General features: G+C 35.8%; 1 protein-coding gene across 5 annotated transcripts in view; it reads left to right on the top strand.

Annotated features, from left to right (window-relative positions):
• The window catches only part of ALS2 (alsin Rho guanine nucleotide exchange factor ALS2), a 71,608-nt gene that overhangs the window by 25,447 nt on the left and 18,576 nt on the right, over positions 1 to 27,585 (top strand). For 3 of the 5 annotated variants that reach the window (XM_027053312.2, XM_027053321.2, XM_027053302.2), the window contains exons 7-24: positions 502 to 598; positions 3,131 to 3,208; positions 5,962 to 6,144; positions 8,263 to 8,434; positions 10,641 to 10,821; positions 13,123 to 13,188; positions 16,530 to 16,634; positions 17,786 to 17,948; positions 21,281 to 21,412; positions 21,811 to 21,939; positions 22,317 to 22,387; positions 22,736 to 22,802; positions 23,184 to 23,386; positions 23,505 to 23,570; positions 24,621 to 24,719; positions 25,300 to 25,464; positions 26,722 to 26,833; positions 27,041 to 27,118. In XM_027053312.2, the coding sequence (XP_026909113.1) occupies positions 502 to 598; positions 3,131 to 3,208; positions 5,962 to 6,144; positions 8,263 to 8,434; positions 10,641 to 10,821; positions 13,123 to 13,188; positions 16,530 to 16,634; positions 17,786 to 17,948; positions 21,281 to 21,412; positions 21,811 to 21,939; positions 22,317 to 22,387; positions 22,736 to 22,802; positions 23,184 to 23,386; positions 23,505 to 23,570; positions 24,621 to 24,719; positions 25,300 to 25,464; positions 26,722 to 26,833; positions 27,041 to 27,118 (2,167 nt within the window). The remainder of the gene's footprint in view (positions 1 to 501; positions 599 to 3,130; positions 3,209 to 5,961; positions 6,145 to 8,262; positions 8,435 to 10,640; positions 10,822 to 13,122; positions 13,189 to 16,529; positions 16,635 to 17,785; positions 17,949 to 21,280; positions 21,413 to 21,810; positions 21,940 to 22,316; positions 22,388 to 22,735; positions 22,803 to 23,183; positions 23,387 to 23,504; positions 23,571 to 24,620; positions 24,720 to 25,299; positions 25,465 to 26,721; positions 26,834 to 27,040; positions 27,119 to 27,585) is intronic. The other 2 variants (XM_053215567.1, XM_027053331.2) reach the window with 1 other exon arrangement.

Genomic DNA, 27,585 nt, shown 5'->3' with positions numbered 1-27,585 from the left:
TCTGCCGTAATGAATCATTTAGTAGTCTTTTGATTCTTAACATTCTGAATTATGATTGTTAATTGGTGATTGATTGACAGAGATTAAATTAAAACCATCTAAGATTACTGATACTATTCAGAAGTAAATTGAATATATATTCGGTATTTTAATTTTTTAATTGTTTTTTTATGTTTATTTTTGAGAGAGAGAGCGTGAGCATGGGAGGGGCAGAGAGAGAAGGAGACACAGAATCTGAAGCAGGCTCCAGGCTCTGAGCTGTCAGCACAGAGCCCGATGTGGGGCTCAGACCCACAAACTGTGAGATCATGACCTGAGCTGTGATATCATGCCCTGACCTCTTAACCAACTGAGCCACTCAGGTGCCCCAGTATTTTTATTTTAATGTTTTCTTTTAAAATGTTTATTTTTACTCAAAAGCATTTACTCTGTCATTTGAAAAAGGTCAAGATTCTTGCTGAGCCTTTTTACTTGAATTTGTGTGTGTATTTTTTCTTTAAGGCTTCAACCACTATGTGTAAAATGTCTCGATGGGAAAGAAGTAATCTATCTGGAGGCAGGGGGTTACCATTCTCTTGCACTTACTGCGAAATCCCAGGTAGGATGCAAACTATTAAAAACTAATTTTAATTTCATGGAAGGTTAACATGACCAAACTGGACCATCATTTATTGAGTGTGTACTGTGTGTCAGGCAACAATACTATATCTCATTTGATCTTTGTAGTGTTTTACATTGCACTGTTTATATTATTTCCATTTTACAGATAAAGGGAGGTTCAGAGAAGTTACGTAGCTTGTGTAAAGTCACACGGGTGATAGTAGAATTTGATTCAACACTGGTCTACCTAACAAAGAAAGTTTCCATAATGTGCTCTTCCCAAAAAATAGAACTCAAGACTTTCCAGGATATTGATGAATTTTTACTTGTTTTTTGATGAAGAAAATCTGTAAATAAAACACTATGAAAAGAAAACAAAAGGTATTTCTTTTTTAAAGTTGTGGGACCTGGGTGTGCTAGGTGGCTCAGTTGGTTAAGTGTCCAGCTGTTGATTTTGGCTCAGGTCATGATCTCACGGTTCACGGGATTGATAGCACAGAGCCTGCTTGGGATTCTCGTCCTTCTTCTCTGTCCCTCTTCTGCTTGTGCATGCATACTTTCTTTCAAAATAAATAAACTTAAAAGATATGTTTATATGTTGTTAGACTAGAAACAGATCAGTGAAACAGAAATATACCTGTGGACTAGAAATAGACCCAAGTATATATGAGAATTTAATATAGGATAAGTGGGCATTTCCAATCATTTGACGAAGCAAGACTGAATAGTTAGTAAATACTGTTGAACCATTGACTTCTTATTTGCGGAAGAAAATTAAAGATAACTTCACATAATCTACTTCCAGGTGGATTAAAAATGTAGATGTTAAAAAATAAGACCTTACATGCGTAAGAACAAAGTTAGGTGGTTTTTTTTTTTCCCCCAGTAACCTCAGGAGTAGAAAAGGACGTGATCATCAAAACCATAAATTAGAAAGTAAAGATATGTTAGCCTATGTGATAATTCAGACCGTGTAAGTAGCAAAAAACACCGCAAACAAAATTAAGATATATAACAAACTGGAAAAAAACATTTGTAACATATATGACAAAATGTTACTACCTAATACTAAAGAAAAATTGTCGAATGAGATTTATATTCCATTCATAAAAGAAAAAATAGAGATGACCAGCGATGAATAAAAAGATGGTCAACCACTTAGTAAACAAATATACATTAAAACAACGGCAAAATATTTTCTTACCTGTCAGATTAGCAAGGATTGTATTTAATACTGTGTGCTGGTGAGGATGTAGGAAAAAGATACAGTGCTGACAAGAACATACATTGGACCTTGCTGGAAGACAGTTTGTTAGTATGTATCAAAAATCAGAATGTAGAGATTCATGGACCCAGACTTCTTTGCTTAGGAATTTATTCTAAGGAAATAAATAAATTTACACAAATATATATATTCAAGGATTTTCAATTTTTTATATTAAAAAATTGGAAAGAAATTATTATGTTTACTTCATTAGGTAATTGAATAAACTACACCCACAGTAGAGTTCTATGTAGTTATCGTGACTGATGTAGCTCTATATTTACTGACATAGAAAAATACCAGTGCATAGCATTAAATAAACACATCCATTCACTTTTTCTTTGTACTGTGACAGTCTTGTACAGTGACCATGAATTGCTTTTAAAACCAGAAGAAACAAAACCATTTTCATTAAACATAGGCACTGTAATCCAGTTTCTTTTGTCTGTAGTGGAACATAGGTACTTGTGTTTCTCCTGCAGTGACTCTTCATATATGAAAAGGTGTTTTAGTTATGTCATAGTATTCCTATCTATAGAAAAAAGCATCGTTGGGGTGCCTGGGTGGCTCAGTAGGTTAAGCGTCAAACTCTTGGTTTCCCCTCAGGTCATGATTTCACGGTTTGTGAGATCGAGCCCCGAGGAGGCCTCTGCACTGACTTTGTGGAGCCTGCTTGGGATTCTTTTTCTCTGTCTCTCTCTCTCTCTCTCTCTCTCTCTGTCTCTCTCTCTCTGTGCCTCCCCCACTCATGCTATCTCTTCTTCTCAAAATCAATAAACTTACAAAAAAAAATCATGATTAATTTTTCTTTATAGCACTTACCCGTATTTTTTATCACTTTCTTTGTAAGAGGCAGTGTAAGACAATTCCTGGGATTATATCCTGGCTCTGCCACTTATAAATTTGTGACTTCTCTGAGCTAGTTTCTTTATTGGTAAAGAAAGGATTGTCATGAGAATTAAGCATTAGTTAATACAAAGAGAATGTTGAGAACAATACTTGGCAGGTAGTAAACACTTGAGACATGTTAGTTGTTGTTTAACCCTTGGACTTTGTTTTCTAGTGTACTGTTTGCTCATTATCTCTGGTCTTGTTTAAAAGGGAATTTTCTCAGTATCTCTTATTTTAAAGAAGAAAGTAATATATGTGTAACTATTGGTGTGTGTATATATACATAGATACACATGTATATGTTGTAGAGGTTCAGAATTGATATGCAAAATCAGATTTACAACTCTTACCTACTTTCTTGTGATTTTCTAATAGGTTTACTCATGGGGTAGCAATACCTTTGGTCAACTTGGGCATTATGATTTTCCAACAACAGTTCCTCGTCTTGCAAAGGTACTTTTGAGAACTTGGTGATTTTTTATAGCAACTTATTTCAGAATTCTAAGTTATAACACTTAATATTTCTCTATTTTGTGTTTTAAAAAATTAGGATTTTATATTTGTAATCTAAATTTGTTTTCATGTACTTCAAGTTTTTTTTTTAAAAAAACATGAAGCCCCTTATTTTCAGGCTAAATATTCTTTTTTTTAGATAATATGTTTATATTTCTTTTGTTCTTAGCTTCCATTGTACTTTGAATATTCATAATTTTTTGTCTTCTTTAAAAATAAAAATGAAAAGTTCTTTCTTTTAAAACAAATGTTTCTGGGATTGTGATGTTGACTTTTGAGATTTACACTACCAAATAATGCTTATTAGTCTCTGACTTTTCACTTAAGTTTGACTTTTATATAACGTTTTGGTGGTGGTATTTTTTTGGTTTTTCTTACACACATAGTCATAGTAGTAAAACCTTTTTATAAATCTTTTCATTTTCTGTAGTGAAGCTAAAAGTATGGATGATTTCTTCACTGTGTATGAATTGGTTTTAGTTTTCAGTTTATGTAATGCTGTTCAGAGATTGGTAGCTTCTATCTAGTTCCTGTGATGCAATTCTAGAGGAGTGTCTATACTGAATTCTCATCAATAGTATTGGTTCCTTTTGTTTTTTTTAATGGTATTGACTCCTTATGCAAGGTTGGTTTGTTTTTTGAAGGGTAGAGGGCGAGGAGTACACATAGTGATAGCCTAACAGAATGGAATATGGAACTCCTTATATATTTGTAGTTTGATTATGCTATCTCCCCCATCCCAAGACATGCTCCCTCCACTGAGGGACTATAAAAAGGATGGTTCCTTCAACTTCAGGAACATGATTCACATGCAAACTATAGATAATACATATTCCAATAATTCATGTTTTCAGAGTGTCTGGTGCATCTATCACTTCATAAGACTTTTATTTGCTGCCTTTCCTGCTAGTGCACTTCATTTCACTGAGAGGGAAAGACTTAAATAAAACATTAGGGAACAGTTATTACTTCCTAGTTCCAATCTTAAATGTTTTCAGTATAGAACATTTCAGTGGTAAGCTATTTAATTACTGATATTTTATAACAAAAAAAAATATGGCTTATCATTGTTCCCTGTTTTTTATTTCAGAAAAGCAGAATGTGCATTTATTCTTACCAAGGAAAGTTTTGTAACATAGAATGGAGACACTCTGGAAATCAAATTTTTACTTAACACTATACAGTTAGACAAGAGAGAATAAGATCTTAGTTTTGTTACTCATTAACTGTACATATAAAAATTACATCACCGGGATTTTGGTTTTATATTTATGGGAAAGATGAGAAAGACATTCTGAAGTTGTTTTAATTTGTGAATTAAAAGTCAAGGTAGAATGAGATCTGAATTAGTTTTGATTAGATACTAGAAAGAGGACTCTTCTGCAGAAATTTTAATCCATTCTTTACAAAGTTAACAGGAAGCCCGTTATTTGGATAGTCTGGATTTGAGGAGATGGTGTCATGCTGGAAGAAGATGGCTGTGAAGTAGTAGAGACATGCACACACACTCACACAGTCACCTAATCACCTAGGATTTGGAGCCCATCTAGACACAAAGAATCCAACAGATTAGAGGGTTTTTGCTTATCAATATAGAAATCACAGCTAAAGCTGGGGCTGGAGGTTGGGGCAGTAGTTTTCATAGAACACTTTCTTCAAATGAAATCTGTGTAATCCCATACATAAAATGGATAAGCACGGAGCTACTTTAGTTGAAGGATGGAGGGGGAATGGGGACAGAGTGCTGGCACCTGCACTTCCATGGTGGCTCTTGAATCACTACGTGGAATCCTAAGCTTTGAAAACCATTGGTTTAAGACAGGGGTTCTCAAACTTCTACACACATTGGCATCACCTGGAGAGTGTATTAAACCAGATTGCTGAGTCTAACCCCCAGTAGTAGCTCGTTGGCCTGAGAGTTTGCATTTCTAACAGGTTGTAGGTGATCGCTGCTGCTCTGCAAAGACTGCTCATTGAGAACCCCTGGTCTCGGGGATCCCTGTAGATGGGCTTCTAAGGGGTCCTGCCTGTTCCAACATCCTGGGGCTTGGTACAGTGAAGTCACATCTGAGAGATAGTGAGTTCCAAGTGGGAAAACTGAATTTTAGCGCTCAAGGGTTTAGTTGCTTAGAGTGGAATTTTGTCTTGTTAGATTGTTTCTTTCTGTCTTGATTTTTTTTGTACACGGTTCAATGTGAATGGACAGAGGTGTGTCGTAGCTGTCAGAATAGGGCTCTAGAAGTTTCTGTGCCTCCTGATTGTAATACAGGCTAAGAACTGTGGGGACTCCCACAAATAACTATTAAAAATTAGATCTATGGTTTTTCCTTTTTAAATTCCAGTTTTTCAGATTTTTATAAAAACAATCCAGTTCTAAATTTAAAAGCTGAGGGGGTGCCTGGGTGGCTCAGTTGGTTAAGCATCCAACCTCGGCTCAGGTCATGAACTCATGAGTTTGAGCCCCACATCAGCTCTGCATTCAAAAATAAATATAAACATTTAAAAAAAATAAAAGCTGAACAAGGGATTGCATCTGTGCTGCAATTGATCAGGCACATCACTGGGTGAGTTTTGCCCTCTGAGGTGTGAGTGACTTTGCACCACACCTGTTTAACCTGACATTTCAGTTCTGGTAGATCTGAATTTCTCTTTAATTCCTTCTCTTATCAGATAATTTCTTGCTGTTGTTACAGGTTAACAGTGAAAATGGAGTCTGGAGTGTAGCTGCAGGCCAGGATTATTCCCTGTTTTTAGTGGATACAGAAGACTTCCAACCTGGGTTATATTATAGTGGCCGACAGGACCCTACAGAAGTTGACAACCTTCCAGAGAATCACAGTGGTACTAAGACTCCAGTACTTCTCTCCTGTAGTAAGGTGAACAGGAATTGGATCCTAAGGCCCACGTTCTGTAACACATGGGCAGTCTTGTTTTTGTTATTATTTGTATGTATGCCTATTATTAAGTATCTCACTACTGTATTTAAAATTGGAAACCCTTACCATCTCCCTTTACTCCTTATCTCCTTTTTCTGACTTACTTCCCTCCACAGTGCCTATCACCATCGAATAACCTATATAATTTGCTTTTTTTATTTTCTGTCCTCAACTGTAAGATTCCTAAGAGGAGAGATTTTAAGCTCTCTCGCTTACTGCTGTATTCTCAACAGCAAGTCCTTTATAAATGTTTGTTGAATTAATACTCTTGTAGGAATATCAAAAAGTATATTTCATAATAAAATTTCTTGACTGCATTCATGGAGCTCTCAGAGGTAAATTAGAATAGAATTGGAGAGAGAAGTTTTTTTTTTTTTTTTTAAGTTTATTTTTGTTTATTTTGAGAGAGAGAGAGAGAGAGGAGAGAGAGTGGCAGAGAGAGAGGGAGACAGAATCCCAAGCAGGCTCCACATTGCCAGTGCAGAGCTCAATGCGGGGCTCAAATCCTTGAACTGTAAGATCATGACCTGAGCCAAAATCCAGAGCTGGTTGCTTGGGGCGCCTGGGTGGCTCAGTCGGTAGAAGTGTCCGATTCTTGGTTTCAACTCAGGTCATGATCTCGTGCTTCGTGAGATCAAGTCCTGCATCAGGCTCTGTGCTGACAGTGTGAAGCCTGCTTGGGATTCTCTCTCCCTGTCTCTCTGCCTCTTCCCCATGTTCGTTCTCTATCTCTCTCCCTCTGAGCTCTCTCAAAATAAACAAACTTAAAAAAGAGTTGGATGTTTAATTGACTGAGCCACCTAGGCGCCCCAAGAGATGAGTGTTTAATTGTAAATGGGAAGTAAAAATTGCATAGGCCCATGATGGGCTCATGGCAGACCCAACGACTACCAGCAGTGCTCTGTTTCCCATTCCTTCCCTCTCTGTTAACTTTTCATTTATTTACTGCTGTTTACTCCCTTCTTTTTCATTTGGATTTCTCTGCTTTCCTACTTCCTATCCCTTTTTCATAAACAAACCACTGGCATGTTTCTGGTTTTCTTTTTCCTCATTAAAGTAACTCACATCCTCCAAGTGATAATGCTGTAAGGGAATTAACCCTCAAAGCTAGTGCATTCTGGGTTTCTTATTCTTACTGAATAATATATCCTACGGATTGTTTTTTTTATCTTTCATGTTTGTTTTTTTGACTAAATGTATAAGCTATGATTGTATAGGGACAACATCTTTCTTGCGAAAGGCAACACTGGCCAAGATTTGGCTCCTGACCTATATATAGCCTCTTATTTGAGACATACTAATTGACTCTTTGTAGTTGTTGGCCCTGGCTCCACATTCCCCATGAAAAATTTCAGTCTGGATAAATGATGAAATAGGCTGATAAGACAAACAAGGCTCTAACATGTATTTTTAGTTACCATGGGGCATTAAGTAGCTTATTGGGTCTGCAGCTTGGTGGCCTAGTTTGTAGGGATCTGTGTATGCATTCATTATTTTTGTTTAGTGGTGTAATAGGTAAATGACAAAAAGTCCCTTTTAAAGAAAATCCCATTATGTTGTACTTTTAAGATACAAGATAACTTCTAGACCCTTAATATTTTAGCATAGAGATCTTTTCTGCTTTCGTTTATCCTATCTCATAAAAAAAAGAAGGTTCCTGAGACATGTATCTCTGACATTTGGATCTTTGTATATTTAGGGTGTTTGTGGTTCTAAACACGTGTAATGTGAAATAAAAGATATTGTGGCAATAAATAAAAGCATAGATATATATAGCTGTGTATAGGTCCAGATACACATATATAACAGTGTTGTACTGGTTAACCAGCTGTAAAACAAAACAAAACAAAAAAATTAGCCGTGATTTGTAGTGTTTGCCAATTTGTTTTTGGTAATTTTACTGTTGCTAATTTCAAGCTACTAGTAGTTTAATAACTAACTTGCAAAATTCCTGAATATTTCCCATTTGGCCCTTGCTAGCTGATATTAGCCAGTGTTAGCACCCAAATTGCTGCTAGTAAATTATATTTTACCTTTAATCTTTTTATTCTCTTTCAGCTTGGATATATAAGCAGAGTGACAGCAGGAAAAGATAGCTATCTAGCTTTGGTGGACAAAAATGTTATGGGATATATTGCCAGTCTCCATGAGTTGGCTACTACAGAAAGACGGTTCTATTCAAAACTAAGTGACATCAAATCTCACATCCTCAGGCCTCTTCTTAGTTTAGGTAAGTAGAATCTCCCCTGAACTCCCTCAGTTATCAGGACTCTTACCTGTTCTTCCTGTGTCAGAAGTAAAAAAAACTTCTTGAGTCATGGTTTATTCCTTTCTTTCCATTCTCTTATTTTTTTTAAGTTTATTTATTTATTTTGAGAGAGAGAGAGAGAGAGAGAGAGAGAGAGAGAGGGAATGAGAATCCCAAGCAGGCTCCACACTGTCAGTGCAGAGCCTGACGTGGGGCTTGTTCCCATGAACTGTGAGATCATGACCTGAGCCAAAACCAAGAGTTAGACACTCAACCAACTGAGCCACCCCAGGTGTCCTGTCCATTCTCTTATTTTTGTACACAGGCAGTCAACAACTTACAAACTGTTTGCACTTTGTCAGTAGCCCAGCTGCCCCTAAGTATTCTACCACTCCCACAGCTCTTTGTCCTTGTGGAAGTAAGATGTGGCACTTTCAGGATATTCATGGCAGAGAAGCAGAACAGCTTTGGGAAAGTTGATCCTAGGAACTAGACTTCTAAACAACACTTCTAGCCCCACGAGTCCTAAGATAACTTACATTATACTACCTGAATTTTTCTTTTTTTTTTTGTTCTAGTTCTTAGAATTATACCAAGTAGAGATGCATTTAGATTTACAAGTAGCATCTTAAAATGTGTATAAGAGTGTTCAGGGTCTTATCCCACATTACTACGAATTGGCTAAATCTGATTTCTTTTCTTAGTTGTCAACAAGGAGGGATTGGAGATGAAGAGATAATACAGAGGATATGGATTATAGTAGTTCTAGAGGGGGGGCTACTGTCCATGTATACTAGATCCCGGGAGTTTCTAGGAGGTTAGAGAGGAATACAAAATGGAGGTTGGGGAGTGGCTATTGAAGATCAAATTTCATTATTTCAAAAATGTTTATAAGTTTGGCCCTGCACATAGAAAATAGAGAGGAACTTTTCTTTTTCTTTCCTGCAATCCTTGACCCTCTCTGAGGACCTAGAATTCAGGTCAAAACTGTGATACTTAAATTCTGCCTTATTAGCACATCAGATTTTCCACATTAGGTTGACATTGGTTTGTGTGGGTCAGCCCATTTTATAATGGGAAAACCACTATTTTTTCAAATAACTAATTTATGGTCTTTCAGAATGCCCCCTTTTGTAAGTTAGGGACTGTCTGCATTTATTTTGTTTTATTTTGGTTTTGGTTTATTTTATTTTATTATTTTTTTGAGTTTATTAATTTTTTAGTAATCTCTATACCCAGTGTGGGGCTCAAACTCACGACTCACATAGAGTCACATGCTCTTCCAACTGAGCCAGCCAGGCGCCCCAGTTTGTTTATTTTAGTTTTTGATATGTTTTTCCTTTTTAAGTGTTGTAGAGTGCTTGTTCTATAAATTCTTCTCCAGTGGGTGGGCCTAATATCCCAGGAATTTGGCAGGGGAAAAAACAGCAATCTAAGCTGGAAGCTTCCTGGATTGCTCTAAAAGAAAAGTGAAATCATCCTTGTCCTTGTCCTGATTCCTGATTTCTTTATTGTTTTTCCCTTGTCTACTCATCAGCCTCAGTGCTTAGAGAGATGTCCTGGAAACTAGGAACTTTGGACTGGGAAAAAGCAAATAATCTCCTGGTGCCCTGTATAAAGTTCAGAGCAATCTGGTCAGTCTGATTGGGGGATTGACCTATCTGCACTGAAGTGTTGGGCTTGTCCCAGGAGCAATAGAGCAGAAGTCAGTACAAAAAGTTGAAAATATGAACCAAGATATAACTACAAAAGTGAGTTTGATTCCTAGCTGTTACTTTCCAGTTGTGTGAAATTGGATAATTCACTTCCCCTTTCTTGGCTTCAGATTACTTCTCTTCAGAATGAGAGGAGAGTTGGATTTGCTCAGTGGTTCTCAAATTTGGCCGGTCTTCAAAATACCCTGGACAGCTTTTCTTCTGAATATATCCATCCTGGGATCTTAACCTTGGCCTACTGAGTCAGAATCTATAGAATCCCTGTGAATATATTTTTAACAAGTTTTTCAAATGACTGGATTCTATGATCTCTGAAGTTGCTTTCTTTACCACTGATTATTTGAGTTCCACAGTTGAGAGTACGTCTCAACATGTTAAGTATTTTTAGAAAAGGAGGATTCATAATCTTGATCATAAGAAAGTATTCAGGTAATGAGTCTTCAGGTTATGTCATCATCATCATATTGTTACAGACAATTTGGGCACTGCAAGTACAGTCCAGCTGTTGCAGGAGGTGGCGAGCCGGTTCAGCAAGCTGTGTTACCTCATTGGTCAGCATGGAGCCTCACTGAGCAGCTTCCTTCATGGGATAAAGGAAGCCAGGAGTTTGGTCATTCTGAAGCATGCAAGTCTCTTCTTGGATAGTTATACAGAGCAAGTATCCAGTCCCGTGTCATGTTCAATCTCTGCAGGGTTATTCTGCCAAGGAGAACAGCTCCTTAATCAGAAGAGACTAGATTAGGGACAGTGATATAAGGTAATAGAAATTGCAAAGCAGTATTTTAATCTTAAGCCAACTATAGTTCTGCATTGCTAAAATTTTAGTTTTCTTTAAGAGGAAAGAGTCTTAAAAATAATTATATTTCCTTCTATAGTTTAGCAAAATGATTGATAGTCTACTTAATTTACATAAAATATACTATAATAAATATGGTTCTTTAGAGAACAGTGTTGCTTACTTAAGTAAATTATGCTAAAATTAGAGGAAATAAGTAACTGAACAATTATTTTAAGAACAACTGCTAATGGTAAATATCGACTTGTTCCAATGTCTGTTTTTTATTGTTGTGTAAATGGAGGATTTAAAGACCATACTATCTTCAAAATAAAGATATTTCCTTAATAAAATCTAGGATATTTATCCAAAGTTCTTTTCATGTTTTTCAAGTAAAATATACCAAATGTGTTTGAAAATTTAAATATTTCTCACTTTTTCTTAATTTGTATATTGACATTATGACGTGAGGCATAATTTGTTATTTTAATGTGCATTAAAATAACATTAATGCTTTGATCTGAAGTGAAAATTTTATTCTTTATTAATACTTCATCCATCTAGCAAATATCGACTGAGTACCCACTAAGTACCAGGCGCTGTGTAGAGCTCTGAGATCATGCAGCCACAGTGCAGAGCCAGTGAAAAGGAGTTAATGTTCTATTGGTGTTTTGTTGAAGTTATTTTTAATATAAGTAAAGTTTGTTTATTATTGAAAACTGTATAAATAAAGATAGTCAAAAAGATGTTTAAAGTTGCCCGTAATCTGATCACCAGAAATAGCCATTATTAATAATCTTAGTATATTTCCTTTCGCATTTATGCATGTATATACAGATAGATTAGATGCATGTGATTTTAATTCTAAACGAAATTGAATGTATTTGAAGCTATTGTCTGAGAGGAAATACCCAAGTTGAAGCCTTTTAACTCATTGTCTATCAGACATGAAAAATACATAATTTGATACCAATTTACTTTTTTAAACAAGATTTTGTTTGTGTGAAGCTTTCAGCTTTTACTAGTATAGTTCTTTTTTATCTTATTTATCTCATAATCTTTTTTACTTCTTTTGTTCTCTGATACTTCAGGACCTATAATTAGAAATGCTTTTTTTTTTATACCTTGGACTATTTTTTTTTAACACAATTTATTCATATTGATGGGACAAGTAAAAAAATCCCGATTTGTTTATGAATTTTGAAAATAATTTTTAATTGTGGTCAAATACATGTAACATCAAATTTACCATCAGGACCATTTTATTTATTTTTGTTTTATTTATTTTTAATGTTTATTTTTGAGAGCGAGAGAGAGTGAGTGCGGGAAAGGGGCAGAGAGAGAGGGAGACAGAGGATCGGAAGCAGGCTCTGTGCTCAGAGCAGAGAGCCCGATGTGGAGTTTGAACTCACAAACCTGCGCTGAAGTAAGATGCTTAACCAACTGAGCCACCCAGGTGCCCTAGTAGTACCATTTTTAAGTGTACAGTACCATGGGCTTTTTTTTTTTCCAGTAGGCTCCATGCCCAATGTGGGACTTGAGCTCACAACCCTGAGATCAAGACCTGAGATCAAGGGTTGGATGCTCCACCAACTGAGCCACGCAGGCACCCACTTTGGGCTGTTTTTAATAGGAATTTACCCTCTTTCTGAAAGTCAGTTGATTCCATTTTGCCATCCTGGGAGTATGGTAGAAGTATACACAACTCAAAACAATATATCAAGACATTCTCTAGCAATTGATCAAAACTTAACCAACATTTTCTAAGTTTCACTCGAGCTTTTTTAACATATTTTTTTCTTCTCTATTATTTCTGAAGACTTAATTTTCACTAAAATCCAACAGTTTAAATCATATTTTCTCAAGTTTGTTAAGTTACCAAAGTAAAATCTACCAAACAAATTCTAGGATCTTCTGCATAATTTAGGTGTATTTTAAATTTATAATTTATAGTAATATCTTTACTAAAATGGCTTTTCCCTCTGCCTGAGTATTGTGATTATCACATAACCTGCCCTTCTTTTCAGTCCTTTACAGTTCATGAATGTTGACATCACAAAAGTACTGAAACTTATTGGTGAGATACCAAAAAGTATCTGCTCCAGTTGCTTGTTTGAAAATTCTGAAGAACAAATTTATATTTTAATGCTAACATATGTGTGTTTTCTCTTTTGCTCAAGGTATTGCACATCTATTACAAATTTCCTGGTTATGGGAGGATTCCAGCTTCTTGCTAAGCCTGCCATGTAAGCAAACACTTACCTTCCCATTATTATTCTAACAACCAAAGATCATATTTTATTGTGTTCTGTGTTTTTGAGTGCCTGGGAAAAGCTTTGACTTCGTCATTTTACCAAATGAATCAAAATGTAGACTTTCACTGACTCTTAAAAGGATAGCTCCTGATTATCATTGGAAGTAGTGTAGTACTGAAAAAACTACATGGTCTGGGTCCTTCTTTAGTGCTACCACTTATTATCCCTGAGATGTTAGACAACTCTCTTCACCAAATTGAGCATAATTTTTTTCATCTGAAAGAAGGGAATGTTTTTGCCCTGGTAAGGAACAAATAACGTATGTGATGGTGTAGAGAAAAACGCAAAGTGTTGCACAGATAGAAAGATTCTGCGTTTAGTTTCTGGATAATAAATATAAAAGCACCTTACATGAATCTAATCATTCTGAACTATGTAGATTCTCAACAAGTGTTGACCTATAGACAAAAGCAAGTTTAAAAAATTCACATGTATTTTAATAATAAACATATCAAATATGTACTCACAACCTAGATTTCATAGACGTTAATGTTTTGCCATGTTTGCTTTTGATTTTATATCCTAATAGAGTAATAACATCCTACGATCATTTCTGATCTTAAAGAGGATAGTTTTAGCATTTCTTCATTAAAGATGATTGCCTTAGGTTTTTGGTAAATATCATTTATAGGGTTAAAAGATTCCCTTCTTTAAGAAAAAAAAATGGCTCCCTCTATTCCTGAAAGTTGAAGAGCAATTGATTTTTTTAACGGTAAATTTCCTTGAGTTCTCAAGATAAATTCAGTGGCCTGTTTGTATTAGTTTTTCAGTACGTTACTGACATTTGCTAATATTTAAAATTTTTGCAACTATGTGAATGTGAGGTTTTTCTTCTCTTCTGAACTTGCTCAGTTTGGGTAAGAAGGTTGCACTAGCAATTACAAAATGAGTGTGGGAACTTTATTTTCTGGAATAGTTTGCATGAGATAGGGAATATCTGTACTTTCAGATTTTGTGGAATTCATCTATGAAAAGATAGGGCTTTCATGGGGGCATTTTTTTTTTTTTTTTTGATGTTTATTTATTTTTGAGAGAGAGAAAGAGGGAGACATAGACTCCGAAGCAGGCTCCAGGCTCTGAGCTGTCAGCACAGAGCCTGATGCGGGGCTTGAACACACGAACCCTGAGATCATGACCAGAGCCGAAGTCGGATGCTTAACCAACTGAGCCACCCAGGCGCCCCTTTGGGGGCATTTCTGTAGGGGATTTTTAAACTACCAGTTTAATTTCTTTCATGATTAGATCTGTTCAGGTGTTTATTTCTTCTTGTGGCTTTAATTATTTGTACTTTTCTGGAAAATTGTTTATTGCATCCAAGTTTTCAAATTTATTGGCGTAATATTTCTTAAGATTATTTTCACCTCCATAATAAATGTAGTTGTTTTTCATTCCTCTTATTTGAGCCTTTTATCTTTTTATCTTAGTTGATTTTGTCAGTAGTTTACCTTTTTTTAATCTTCTTTCCAAAGATTAAGCTTTAGTTTTTCCATTCTTTTTCATTAATTTTTGCCTCTTATTTCCTTCTTCTTTCTTTGTGTTCTCCTGTTAATATCTCCCAACTTTGAGTTTAGCATTTAGTTCATTAATTTTCCAATCCTTTAATTTTTCTGATGTACTCATCCAAGGCCATAAATTTCCCTCCAAGTGTTGCTTTGGCTGTATCTTAAAGTTTTGTTTTTATAGTCATTAAATTATAAATGTATTTCTAATTTCTGTCGTGATTTTTTCTTTGATTTATGTCATGTGCTCATTGATTTCTTTGACTTCTGTCATGTGCTCATTCATTTCCAAAATAAGGATTTGGCCTTCATTTTTTTAATGACAAGTTAGAGAGTGTCATATTTTAACCTTATGTAGTAACTTTTAAATCTGTGATCTTGCTATTTTGTTTTATATTAATATAATGACACCAATTTCTATTCTATTTTAACCTGCCTATATTGTATTGTAGTTTTTTTGTGTGTGTTTCTTATAAATAGTAAATTGATGGACTTACTGCTTTGTTGTTTTTTTTTAATCTGAGAGCTTCTGGCTTTTAACTGACAAGTTTACATTTGTTACAATTTCCAACTTTACATTTATAATCTGTACATTATAATGACTAAAAAAAAGCTTTTTTAACCTTTAGTGTTGGTGAAATGGTGAATCTTGGCCAAAAACGTAGGGGAAAATGACTGCAGTCAAACCAATAATTAAATGAAGAAAAAAAAAGGAATGGTTATTTTTGCAAATAGTAATGCTTGAGGAAAAGCGATTTTAGTTAATGCAAAAATAGGTGACTTGTGGTGGTTTAAAAATGGGGTTTTCTTGCCTACTTGAGGGACTCTGGTAGTTACTGACCCTGGTGCCTTATTTTGCCTTATTTTATTTATTAACCTTCCTCTACCATTTCAGAATTGAGTTCACAGTACTCAGGAGTTGACCTGACTCATTGTCAGAGCAGCTAAAGCAGATGATGTAAATGAAAGCCTCTTGCCAGAGCCTAGACAGGTGGAAAGCAATTGATGAACAATGGGTGACTTTAAGCTGTGGAAGCAAATATGAAGTCTGAATTTGGGCAGCATTTCCCAAACTGTGGTTCATGAACCCCAGGGTTTTACGTATTTAAAGGCAGTAATAACATCTTTTTACAACTTCTACTTACAAAGTCAGTATTTTAAATTATTTTAAAGTATTTCTTTAAAAAAAAAAACTTCTAGAGCATAGCTGGTGAGCCTACATGGCAGTTAGTGGGTCTTGTATATTGATACTCAGACTCCCATCATTAAGCTGGTTTATCATCTAGCTACTTAATTCATGCTAGTCTGATGGTTTGATCATCGTGTAGGTTTAAAAAAAATTATCATTTTAAACATTCCTAAGTGTATGGTTCTGTGGCACCAAGAACATTCCTGTTGTATAAACAATTACCACACTATACACAAAACTTTTAAAAACCACCCCAGCAAAAACACTGTAAATATAGTAATTTATTTTTTGAGTAACAGTTACAAACCTAGCCTTGTAAAGGAAAAGCAGTATTGCCATTATTAGATTAAAACTCCCAAGAGAGGATAAGCTAAACAGTCTCTGGTTTCCTGAGAGCATACCTAGGCTCTTTTGGGGAAGGTCTATAGGCAAGTGCATGAGTGAGTGATGAAGAGTACATGAGTGAGTGCTGACAAGTAATAGGACTTAAAAGAGTTGGAACATTTCTGGTCTAGTACTGTGCATCCAGAAGAAATGTGGTCATAGTGAGTATGTGTTCAACATGTACTGCTTCCATCTCTCAGGAGCACGTTAAAGCAGAACACTTCTGTGGGGTTAAATGAGTGTCCTCAGCTGATCTCAGCAGCAGAACATGGAGGAGGAAGTAGGAACATCCACACAAGCCAAATGTAAATAAAAATCTGGGTCATGTTCCCCAGGGCACTCTCTCTCAGATCTCTTAACTGCACTATAAAACGATCCAATTTGTGCTATTGAACTTTTGAGTACCTGGAAATTATTGCATATTTTCCCTTCAAAGATAATATTTCATAATTTCTGAGTTAAACATTTCTTTTTTCTATAGTTCTCTAAGGGATTATAAAATGTTTCATTTTTGCCTCATAGTCTTTTGTGGCATTGTCTTGTTTGAAGCCTTATAGGTAAGAATTTTGTAGTATAATGCTTGTAAAGCACTCAAGGGTAGTACCTGGCACATAATTATTGCCTACTAAGGGGCAGATAATAATTATTATTCTGTCCCACCAACTCTTCTTTCAGATCTTTTTTTCTTCTTTCACATCTTTTTAAGTATTTTGGTCTGATGAACATAGTCTCAGTGGGTTACTGATCACCATTAAAATTTGCAATAAAATTTTAATAATGAACTTATGTAAAACAATGTAAAAACAAAATAAATGTTGGCTTCAGTTTGAAATCCTTTCGAAGATCTCAGCATTGAAATCTTCACACAGAATATGCTTTACTACTTCCTGTTAATTGTAGTACTGGTACTTATAGCTTTTTATTACTCTTTTGTAATAAACTCTTATTAGGTGAAGGAAAAGAAAAGAAGAAATTAGAAGTATTTTAATATTACATGCCAGCTGTGTTAGAGCGAAGAGCTTTATTTTTCCTCCAGATTTCTGTTTAATACAACTGATTAGAGCAGTTAGTATTGCCATTTATTGCTGTGACTTTTGGCTTGGAAATTAACAGGTAATGAATGGTGTCAGCTGGTCTCCAATTATTCCCTGAAGCTGTGGGATGCATGATTCATTTCCTAGAACTTAGTCACAGTTTGGGATTAAGCATCTCTATTATAGAGTTACTATTGCTACCATATGCTACTTTTTATATGCAAAAATCCTCTATTTTATAGGCAGGAAAATTCTTTTAATTATATCTGTCTTATTTCATTGTATTTATATTCTGCTTTCATAGCACCTAAAAATGTGCATTCTGAAAAAAGTAGTCATCTAGTGAAAAATATCTATTCAATATCATGCATTTGTCAAACCAAAAGATTAATTAAATCTTTTTTTTTTTTCTCTACCTCCAGTGATTTCCTAAATAAAAACCAGGAGCTGTTACAAGATTTATCAGAAGTAAATGATGAAAACACTCAATTGATGGAAATACTGAATTCTCTGTTTTTCCTGCCAATCAGACGACTTCATAATTATGCAAAAGTTTTGCTAAAGCTTGCTACTTGTTTTGAAGTGGTAAGATCCCATAAATACCCGATTTGAATACTTGGGGAGGCAAGGATCAGAGTTGCTTGTTTGGTTTATGCTACCCTAGCATCTCCAACTCCAGTAACTTAATATTTATATGTGTCTAATTAAATTTATTTTTCTTTAAGAAAATGAAAGAAGAAAGTTAGACTATAGGTAAATCTAGCTCTCTTTGCTGTGGATTTACTTTCTTCTCAGGACCTTATCAAGATTAATTGTATTCATTTTGTGAAACTGTGTCTAAAGTTGAGACCCAATTATGCTACTCACCCAATAGTTGTCAGAGTGTATACTAAGTATGAGTTACACAGAGCTCTTTAAAAGGCCTTCTGTATAATGACATACCTTTAAGGCAGCCGAGTTACCACCTGGCCAGGACTCAAGATAGTTCCATGCTAGGTATTTGAGTTACCTTAGCATATGCTATGAGAAATCACAGTGTTACAGGATTTTCTCAAATGGTCTACTTTCTGTATAAAATTAGTTGGGTGGAGTTCTAGGAAATTAGTACCACTGTAGGTTATGGATGTATGTTAAAGCTGGTCCTGAGACATTCACCTTTGAAATTGTACTAAAATGTGTAATTTCATTTTGTTCCCTCTCTGAAGGACTCCAAGAAGCCATAATGATTCTAGGATCTCTTCTACTTTAGAATCTTTTGTTTTTAAGTTTATTTATTTTGAGAGAGAGAGAGAGAGAGAGAGAGAGAGAGAGAACACAAACAGGGTATGGGCAGAGAGAGAGGGAGAGAGAATCCCAAGCAGGCTCTGTGCTGTTAGCTGATGCTGGGCTTGATGTCACAAACCATGTAATTATGACCTGAGCCAAAATCAAGAGTCTGAGACTTAACCAACTGAGCCATCCAGGTGCCCCTACTTTAGAATCTTTTAAATCATGGGAACTGTCTCCTTATTTGGACAGATTTCAGTCTTTAGAGTGACCCAGGAACTAATGTGGGCTTTCAAAATTTGAAAGCAAACCAGAATCTTCAGTTTGGCATTTAAGGCCCTTAACAATCTGATATCCTCTTTTGTTTCTAGCCTTATCTACTACCCCTGTGTCCTACATGTTAGTTCAGCTCCATGGACCTACATGTTTTGTATTTCCTTCCCGAGACACACTACCACCATTCTCATTACAGGAAATTTTCAGGGCCTGGGTCCAAAGTCATTTTATCATAAAAATGAAGCCCTCTCTGACTATACCACATTCCCTTCTCTTCCCATCTTTTAAGAATTAGTTAATCCCGGGGCGCCTGGGTGGCTCAGTTGGTTGGGCATCTGACTTCAGCTCAGGTCATGATCTCACAGTTCGTAAGTTTGAGCCTTACATCAGGCTCTGTGCTGACAGTTCAGAGTCTGGAGCCTGTTTCAGATTCTGTGTCTCCCTCTCTCTCTGCCCTTCCCCTGCTCATGCTCTGTCTCTGTCTCTCTCTCAAAAAAATAAACATTAAAAAAAAAATTAAAAAAAAAAAAAGATTTAGTTAATCCCTCCTCTGTGCTTTGCTAATACTGGTGCTATCTTTCTCCGTTATCCTCTTACCGTGTTATATCAGTGATCCTTAACCAGGACTGGGAATCAAAATCATCTGTGGAAATTTTTTCAAAACACATGGCCACGTTTGAACACTGCAAATTGTTATTTAGTAAGTCTCAGGTACACCTTAGACATCGTATATACATGTACACTTTTCTAGATAAAAATAATAATACCTAATGTTTATTAAATGCATTCCATGTGCCAGGTACTAAGCATGTTACATGTATTCATTTTATACCCATATCAACCCTGTGAAATAGATATCATTATCCCCTTTTTACAGATGAGAGAATTGAGGCATAGCTGGGACTTGGTCAAGCTAGATATAACTGACATACATTGTGTTATGTTCAGGTGTCCCAACATAATGATTGGATAGATGTACATACTGTGAAGTGATCACCCACAAGAAGTCTAATTAACATCATTGCCACATGTAGAAGTATATATCTTTTTAATATTCTGTATGATGAGATGGAAGTACATGAAGCGGCTCTTCTGGGTACTGAAGTTTGGAGGTTTTCCAGAAAAAACACAAGATTACTGTTGTTTGAGTTGAGAGCTACTTTTTTTTTTTTTTTTTTTAAACTTGAAAAGACAATTGATGGATAACTGTGTTAATTCAGATCTGGGTATTCAGTAGATATTTTCTCAAAAATGAGTAAATGAACCTGTTCCTTCAAGGAGAACAACAGACAGTATTTGTTGCCAGTGATAAAATCTGAACTGTGAAGCAAAAAGTACAATGTGGGAAACATGTATGGGTCACTGAGTTTGGCAGTTTCCCAGTACTTAAAGACTTTTTCTGATGAGATTGGTGATAATATTAACATGGAACTTTTGATGTTGTATAATAAAACGTATCAACATTGGGAAGGTCTGCATAACTCAGTGAAACACTATTTTCCAGAAGTCTAATCCACATGTTAAAACACCATGCATAGGTAAAAGGTCTATTCAAAGTGTAACACAGATCAGTGGATTTAATAGAGTAGAGGAAGTTTGATTATGTAGAGAATAGAGTACAGAAAGTTTGATTAATGTAGTTTCAGGTTCCACATTGCAGCTACTCTTTAAGAACCACTTAAGTTAACAAATTTTGGTTTAGTTTCAAAGGAGAATATCCACTATTAATTGAAATGGCTATTAAAATAATCCTCCCTTTCCAGTTACATATCCTTATAAAGGAAGATTTTCTTCATATATTTCAGCCAACAGATTAAATTTAGTAGTAGAAATGAAAATCCAGCTCTCCTCTTTTAAGCCAGATAATAAAGAGATTCGAAAAAATGTAAAACAATTGCTACTTTTCTCACGAAGCATTTTGTTCTTGTTTTGGAAAATATAGTTCTTTTTCACTTAAACTGTTACTGTACTTGAAGTGAGTTAATAAAGGTTATTTTTATTTCTCGACTTTATTTTCTAATAATGGTAAATATCAATAGATAAACCCACATAAGCAAAATAGAGAGATCCTGAGGCGAAAACATTTGAGAATTCCTGCCCTATCATGAGTACTCTGCTGCTCTCCTCACTGATAATTGCCAGTGTTTGTTTCTTTCCCCTTGAGTTATTCCAATGTTTCATATGTATCTCTGTGTAGTAGAATTTTCTGGAACCAATTTTCTTTCTGCTCAGTTCCTTTTAGTATACCATTTCTGTTCTTGATTTGGATTTCCGCCATAAATTTAATATTACATATCTAAAACCACACCAAGGCTACAGATTGTGGACATTTGTTTTATATATTTTTTTCCCTTCCCTTAATTATTGGCTTTCAGACATCTCCAGAATACCAGAAACTGCAGGATTCCAGTTCTTGTTATGAGTCTCTTGCTCTCCACCTCGGCAGGAAAAGGAAGGAAGCTGAATACACACTGGGCTTCTGGAAGACCTTTCCTGGAAAAATGACGGTAAACCATGCCAATTGGCATTACCCCAGCAAACAGCAGGCATATCCATAACAACTGTCATAATTTTCTCCATTCCTCATTTGTTTGTTTATGGTAATAATGCTTTAATGAGCCTTTTTCTAAGGGTGGTCTAAGGGCCACAGCAATAGATGCTGTAATCATCTACCCTCATTTCTAAGAATCCTCTCTGAACACTCACCTTTTGTTTGTTCCTGTTTTTTTCTTAATCTTCTTTGAGCGCTTTTATTAAGTGTTCAGATCCTATCTAACTTCAGGTCCAACACCAACCTAAGCTATGAGCAACAGATTCTCCTAAATGTGATTAGTGTCTTTTTCATTTTTTCCTTGCATTTTAAAATAATTCTGAAGATCATTTATATATTTGTCTTCAATTCCAGGATTCCTTGAGGAAGCCAGAGCGTCGACTGCTGTGTGAGAGCAGTAACCGAGCCCTATCTCTGCAGCATGCTGGGAGGTTTTCTGTGAATTGGTTCATTCTCTTTAATGATGCCCTAGTCCATGCTCAGGTATGCTGGGTTCCTAACTGTTACATTAATTAATTATACCATCAGTTTCTGTTAAAAGTACTGTGATTTTGCTGAAATTATTGAATAAAAGAGAATGTTTAGCTTGCATTTGTGGTATGGACCAAATTTCAGAGAGCTCTTTTAGTTTTCCAGCTTGAAAATGAGTATCAACCAAGTGGAGTCCTGTGGCAGAGATGGCAGGACCCACTGGCATTAGCTATGTTATGGGGATCATGTGGCTGAGATGGTGCACCCATGTGGACTTAACCATTTGAAAAGGGTTATGTAGCAGAGACACCTCCCCCCTCCCCCCCCCCACCCCCCACCCAGGGCCTATATGGGTTTTCTCAGCTGTGACTCCATGTTGTTTCTTTCAGTTCTCCACACATCATGTTTTCCCTTTGGCCACATTATGGGCAGAGCCACTTTCTGAAGAAGCTGGTGGTGTGTAAGTGTGTCCCCCTTCCCCGACCCTCACCCTAATTCTCTCCCTTTGCTGTCAAGGTTATTTCCTTAGACATGATAAAAAGCTCAGGAGGCCTCCCCATTCTGTGAAATGAGGCTCACCTTCCCAGCATGTAGATAGTTAAATGGCCTGTGAAGATCATGGCTGATCATGATAACACCTGGAGCAAAGTAACTCTGTGTCCTGTAAGAACCAAACCTAGGGCATGACTGCATTTACATTTAATTGACTCTCCTCTCAAAATAAACAAGTTGCTTTTCATATTTGAGGAGTGATATTATAATGACAGGTTGTCATACCTCCTGGTGTTTATCCTTGTGAACATTTTAGGAATGGCCTAAAGATAACTACACCTGAGGAGCAGTTCACTCTCATTTCATCAACACCCCAGGAAAAGGTTAGTCCATTATGATACTTTGTTTTTATCTTTGGCCTGACTACTTCTGTATCTTATGCTAGGAAAGAAAAGATAAAAATTGTTCTTGCTTGGCTAATGATCCGTAATTATGTCTGGTAAGTCTTCATTAAACCAGGACTGTAGATTTTTTTTTTTTTGATGTGACTTACTTTTAAACATACAGCAGTAAATTCCAAGAGCCAGTCAGCATTACTCATTAAGAAAAGCATTAGGAGACAGAAAAATTATTTAGGAGCTAAGAATTACTAGGAGCAAAAAGTTATTTATCATTAGGACACAGCAAGGAAAGCTCTCAGGGTTTAAGGCAGTGCGTGATGAGTTGTTGCTTTAAGGTTATTCACATTTACTTTTTGTTCCTAGACTAAGTGGCTACGGGCTATAAGCCAAGCTGTGGATCAGGCTTTGAGGGGGACATCTGACCTTCCACCTTATGGAAGTGGCAGTAGTATTCAGAGGCAGGAACCACCCATTTCACGCAGTGCCAAATATACTTTCTATAAGGATCCTCGCCTAAAGGATGCAACCTATGATGGACGCTGGCTTTCAGGGAAGCCCCATGGCAGGTGAAAATGTTCAAGATTTATGAGTGGGGTGAAGATGATAGTCTGATTCAAGATTGAAAAAGTATTGGTTATCTGAAACATTAATTGATATGTATTATTTTTTGCTTATGCATTTCAGAGGGGTTTTGAAGTGGCCAGATGGAAAGATGTATTCTGGCATGTTCAGGAATGGCTTGGAAGATGGGTAAGAAGATGGTGTAAAACATAAGAGTAAATTCAGTTTCATCCACTGATGACATCATTACGTATTGGGAACTATTTTCAAAACAAATAGATTTTTGTTTTGTTTTTTAGAAATGCATGCAGTGTGCTAGGGCTTATGATGCAGATGTGTGATCATGAAGAGGGCTGGGAATCTAGGATGCAGCCTTGGTTTACCTGGAGTGAATCATTTACCTTGATAGCCTTGTGACCTCAAGTGACACAGCCTTTCTTTCTGTATGTTAAAATGGGACTATTTTCTGTCCATTTCCCAGTGGTGAAGACTGAGTACCTGGGGTAATATTGATGATGAACTGTTGAGATAATAGTGCCCCCCTTACACAAAGGATATAGAAAAATTTTCCTTTCAGTAGTTTTAAATCATCTTTAATTTCTGTGATGTGCTAAAGGAGAAATCTTCTAGATGATATACTAATGGTACTCAAATGACATTATTTTTGTATCAGCTTGTTGTGTTTTCTAACACTAAAAATAATTGCATGATAAACTTACAGCAGTGAAGTATTTTGTATCATGTTAGAGAAGTAATTTATTTTACTATATAAAAAAGGTTATTATATAAATTGGGTAGATGATTTTTGTGTATATGATGATATAAATTTTTATGATGTCTTAATTTCCTTTTAATGGAATTTTAGAATGTGAGACTTTAGATAACTCATTTACCACCCCTCCCCCCGCTTACACAGGTGAGGTTGCTGGGTACCTGGACTTAACCAAGGTGATGTTGCTAATTAGTGGCAGAGGCTTAGGACACAGGTTTTCTGTTTTTCACTGGAGTTGGGGTAAAATACTTGATCTCTCTGTGTAGTGGGATTGATGCCCTACTCCTCTAAGACTTGCTAGATAGCTTAGATAATAAATACAGTTTAAACCAAAACCCCATTTACCCCTTTCCCCCACAGGTAATTCCCTTTTCTGTTCTCCTTGTTAAAATGTTTACAAGTGCATACCTAGAAAAGGTGAATGTGTCCTAAATGCATCTTCTGATGTTTTTTATTCTCCTTGGCAGATATGGAGAATATAGAATCCCAAACAAAGTACTGAACAAAGAAGACCATTATGTGGGCCATTGGAAAGAAGGAAAAATGTGTGGTCAAGGAGTCTATAGGTAATAACATTGGAAAGGTTGTTAGACTGGTGTTGCTTTTTCAAAGAATCATGTAAACTTAAATGTATGTGTAGCCAACATTTCCAAGGAGTAAATTTTATTTACTCTTTTTTGACTGAAACTGCCTCAAAAGTCTTTTTATAAAGGTAACTTCTTGTCTATCACAAGGTGAAAGTATTAGGTTATTTATTACTTAATTTTCAACAAAATAGTACAAACCTTAGAAGTCATAGCTTTCTCATAGGATCTCCTAGATGTCTTTCCTATAAATTTATATTTATTAAATAACTCTAATATGGATAAAATGTATGATCCTTTCAGAGATTACTCATTATTTCATTTTCTAATAAGAGATTAATACACATTTTTCCCCATGTTAACACAGAATACCATCCAGGATATTTTTAATTTCTTAGCCTTAGTCATTCAAACATGAAAAAAAAATGGTGAAAAATCATCATATAAATAAATAGAGATACCAGTGGGACAGGAGTATACTTTTAAATTTCCTGAACTTTGTAAAAATGAGCCTCAGAATTCAATGTGTTTTTGGTCTTTATCCATTTTTTTGTAACCACAGTTATGCCTCTGGTGAAGTGTTTGAAGGCTGTTTTCAAGATAACATGCGTCATGGTCATGGTCTCCTACGGAGTGGAAAATTGACTTCCTCTTCTCCCAGTATGTTCATTGGCCAATGGGTAATGGATAAGAAAGCAGGATATGGTGTCTTTGATGATATCACTAGGTATAGTATTCTTCTAATCTCAAAGTTTAGTATGAGAGGATAAGGTTCCTGTATTTCTCCAGTAACAGCGATGTTTTTAAATGTTTATTTATTTCTTTAGAGAGAGAGCTTGCATGAGTTGGGGAGGAGCAGAGAGAGAGAGGGAGAATCCCAAACAGGCTCCTTACTGTCAGAGCAGAGCCTGACAATAAGTTCGATGAACAGTGAGATCATGACACTTAACTGACTGAGCCACTCATGGGCCCCAATAGCGATGTTTTTATGAAGGCTGAGCATCTTAATTGGACAGTATTGAGGAAATTCTTAATAAGACACAGTTGGCAGGCATTATTTTATCCATTTGCTTATGAACCAAATAGTAGATTACTTCTTTACAAGATCAAGATCATTCAAAATTAACATTGGTACCATTTTCCTTAAAGCTCCGCACATACGAAGCTTTTAGTGTCTTAGAAGTTACCAAATTTTTGACTGTTATAAAAAGAAAAACCTTTAAAACAGTCAGACATAATAGGAGTAAAAGGTCAAGGAAACGAGTGGAAATTCCCTTTTTGGGTCGCAGAATGGTATCTAAACATCTTTTTGCTTAGGTCTGTTAGGTCAGGGACTTGTTATGCCAATAACCTAGGAGTCAAGCTTAAATTCAGTTAACTAAACCTTGAGGATAAATGTAGTTCTTTTGCCTTCATATTTGATTTAGTCTGATTTGCATTTGGACTTAATAGATACGTTTTTCCCCCTTCGTGTCATTTTCATAATGTGGGATTTTAAAATTTAGATGTTATTACTAAACTCCATGATTATTTAACAATCAGTTTATACTTTGCTTTTGTAGTGGAGATTAGTAAGATTTCTCTGAGTTTGAGTATGTGAAGAATGAGACTTCCTTTTTTTTTTTTTTTGGGAGAGATTGCTCAGGGGAGAGGGATGGGGAGAGGGAGGAAGGGAGGGAGGAAAGGGGGGGGAGAGAGAGAGAGAGAGAGAATGAGAATATGAATACAAATCTTAAGCAGGCTCCATGCTCAGCGTGGAGCCCAACATGGGGCTCGATTTCATGACCTTAGGATCATGACCTAAGCTGAAATCAAGAGTCGGATGTTCAACTGACTGAGCCACCCAGGTGCCTCAGAATGAGAGTTTTTATATGATAAACCTCATTTTTTTTTTTTTTTCCTAGCAATCCCATGTTATAATTGTTTTTCCATTTCATCCTTACCATCAGTTTTTCATTTTCATTTCTTTTCTATTTCTGTACAGGGGGGAAAAGTATATGGGAATGTGGCAAGATGACGTATGTCAAGGGAATGGTGTGGTAGTTACCCAGTTTGGATTATACTATGAAGGCAACTTTCACCTTAATAAAATGATGGTGAGTAAAATATTTTGCATATACTTACTATTGACTTTTTAAAAATTCTATGTCCTTTTAAATCATTTTTATTAACGTTCTACCTTCTTAGTACTATTTTTCTTATCTTTTAAAATTATGTAAGGCTTTGGGGGATATGGCTGCATGTATTCCTTAAGTTACTTTGCATTTTATCTGTTGTGATTTTTGTTTTGTTTCTCCCCATAGGGAAATGGGGTTTTACTTTCCGAAGATGATACTATATATGAGGGAGAATTTTCAGATGACTGGACTCTTAATGGAAAGGTTGGAAACTAACTTTCTTCTTCCTCTAATACAATCTTATACTTATTTTTTCTTGACCTTAAACAAAAAAGAGCTACCTTGTCATAAAATTCACCTGTTTTAAGAGTACATTTCAATGATTTTTAGTAAATATACAGAGTTGGATAGCCATCACCACAATCCAATTTTAGATCCTTTCACGTCATCCAAAAAAGATTTCTGTCACCATTGCCTGCTCATTTGCAGTCATTCACCGTTTCTGTCACCAGTCCTAGACAACCTCCTTTTAGTGGACTCTATAACTCTGTAGATTTGCCTTTTCAGGTTTTTTTTTGCTTTGCTTTGCCTTTTTTTTTTTTTTTTAAAGATTTTTTTTTTTTTCCCCCAGTAATCTCTACACCCAACATGGGGCTTGAACCCACAACCCTGAGATCAGGAGTCGTACACTCTGACTTAGCCAGTCAGACGTCCCTCAGGTCCTTTCTTAT

This window comes from Acinonyx jubatus, chromosome C1 (assembly GCF_027475565.1).
Source record: "Acinonyx jubatus isolate Ajub_Pintada_27869175 chromosome C1, VMU_Ajub_asm_v1.0, whole genome shotgun sequence".
Taxonomy (NCBI): Eukaryota; Metazoa; Chordata; class Mammalia; order Carnivora; family Felidae; genus Acinonyx; species Acinonyx jubatus.
This window is presented reverse-complemented; position numbering and strand designations above follow the sequence as displayed.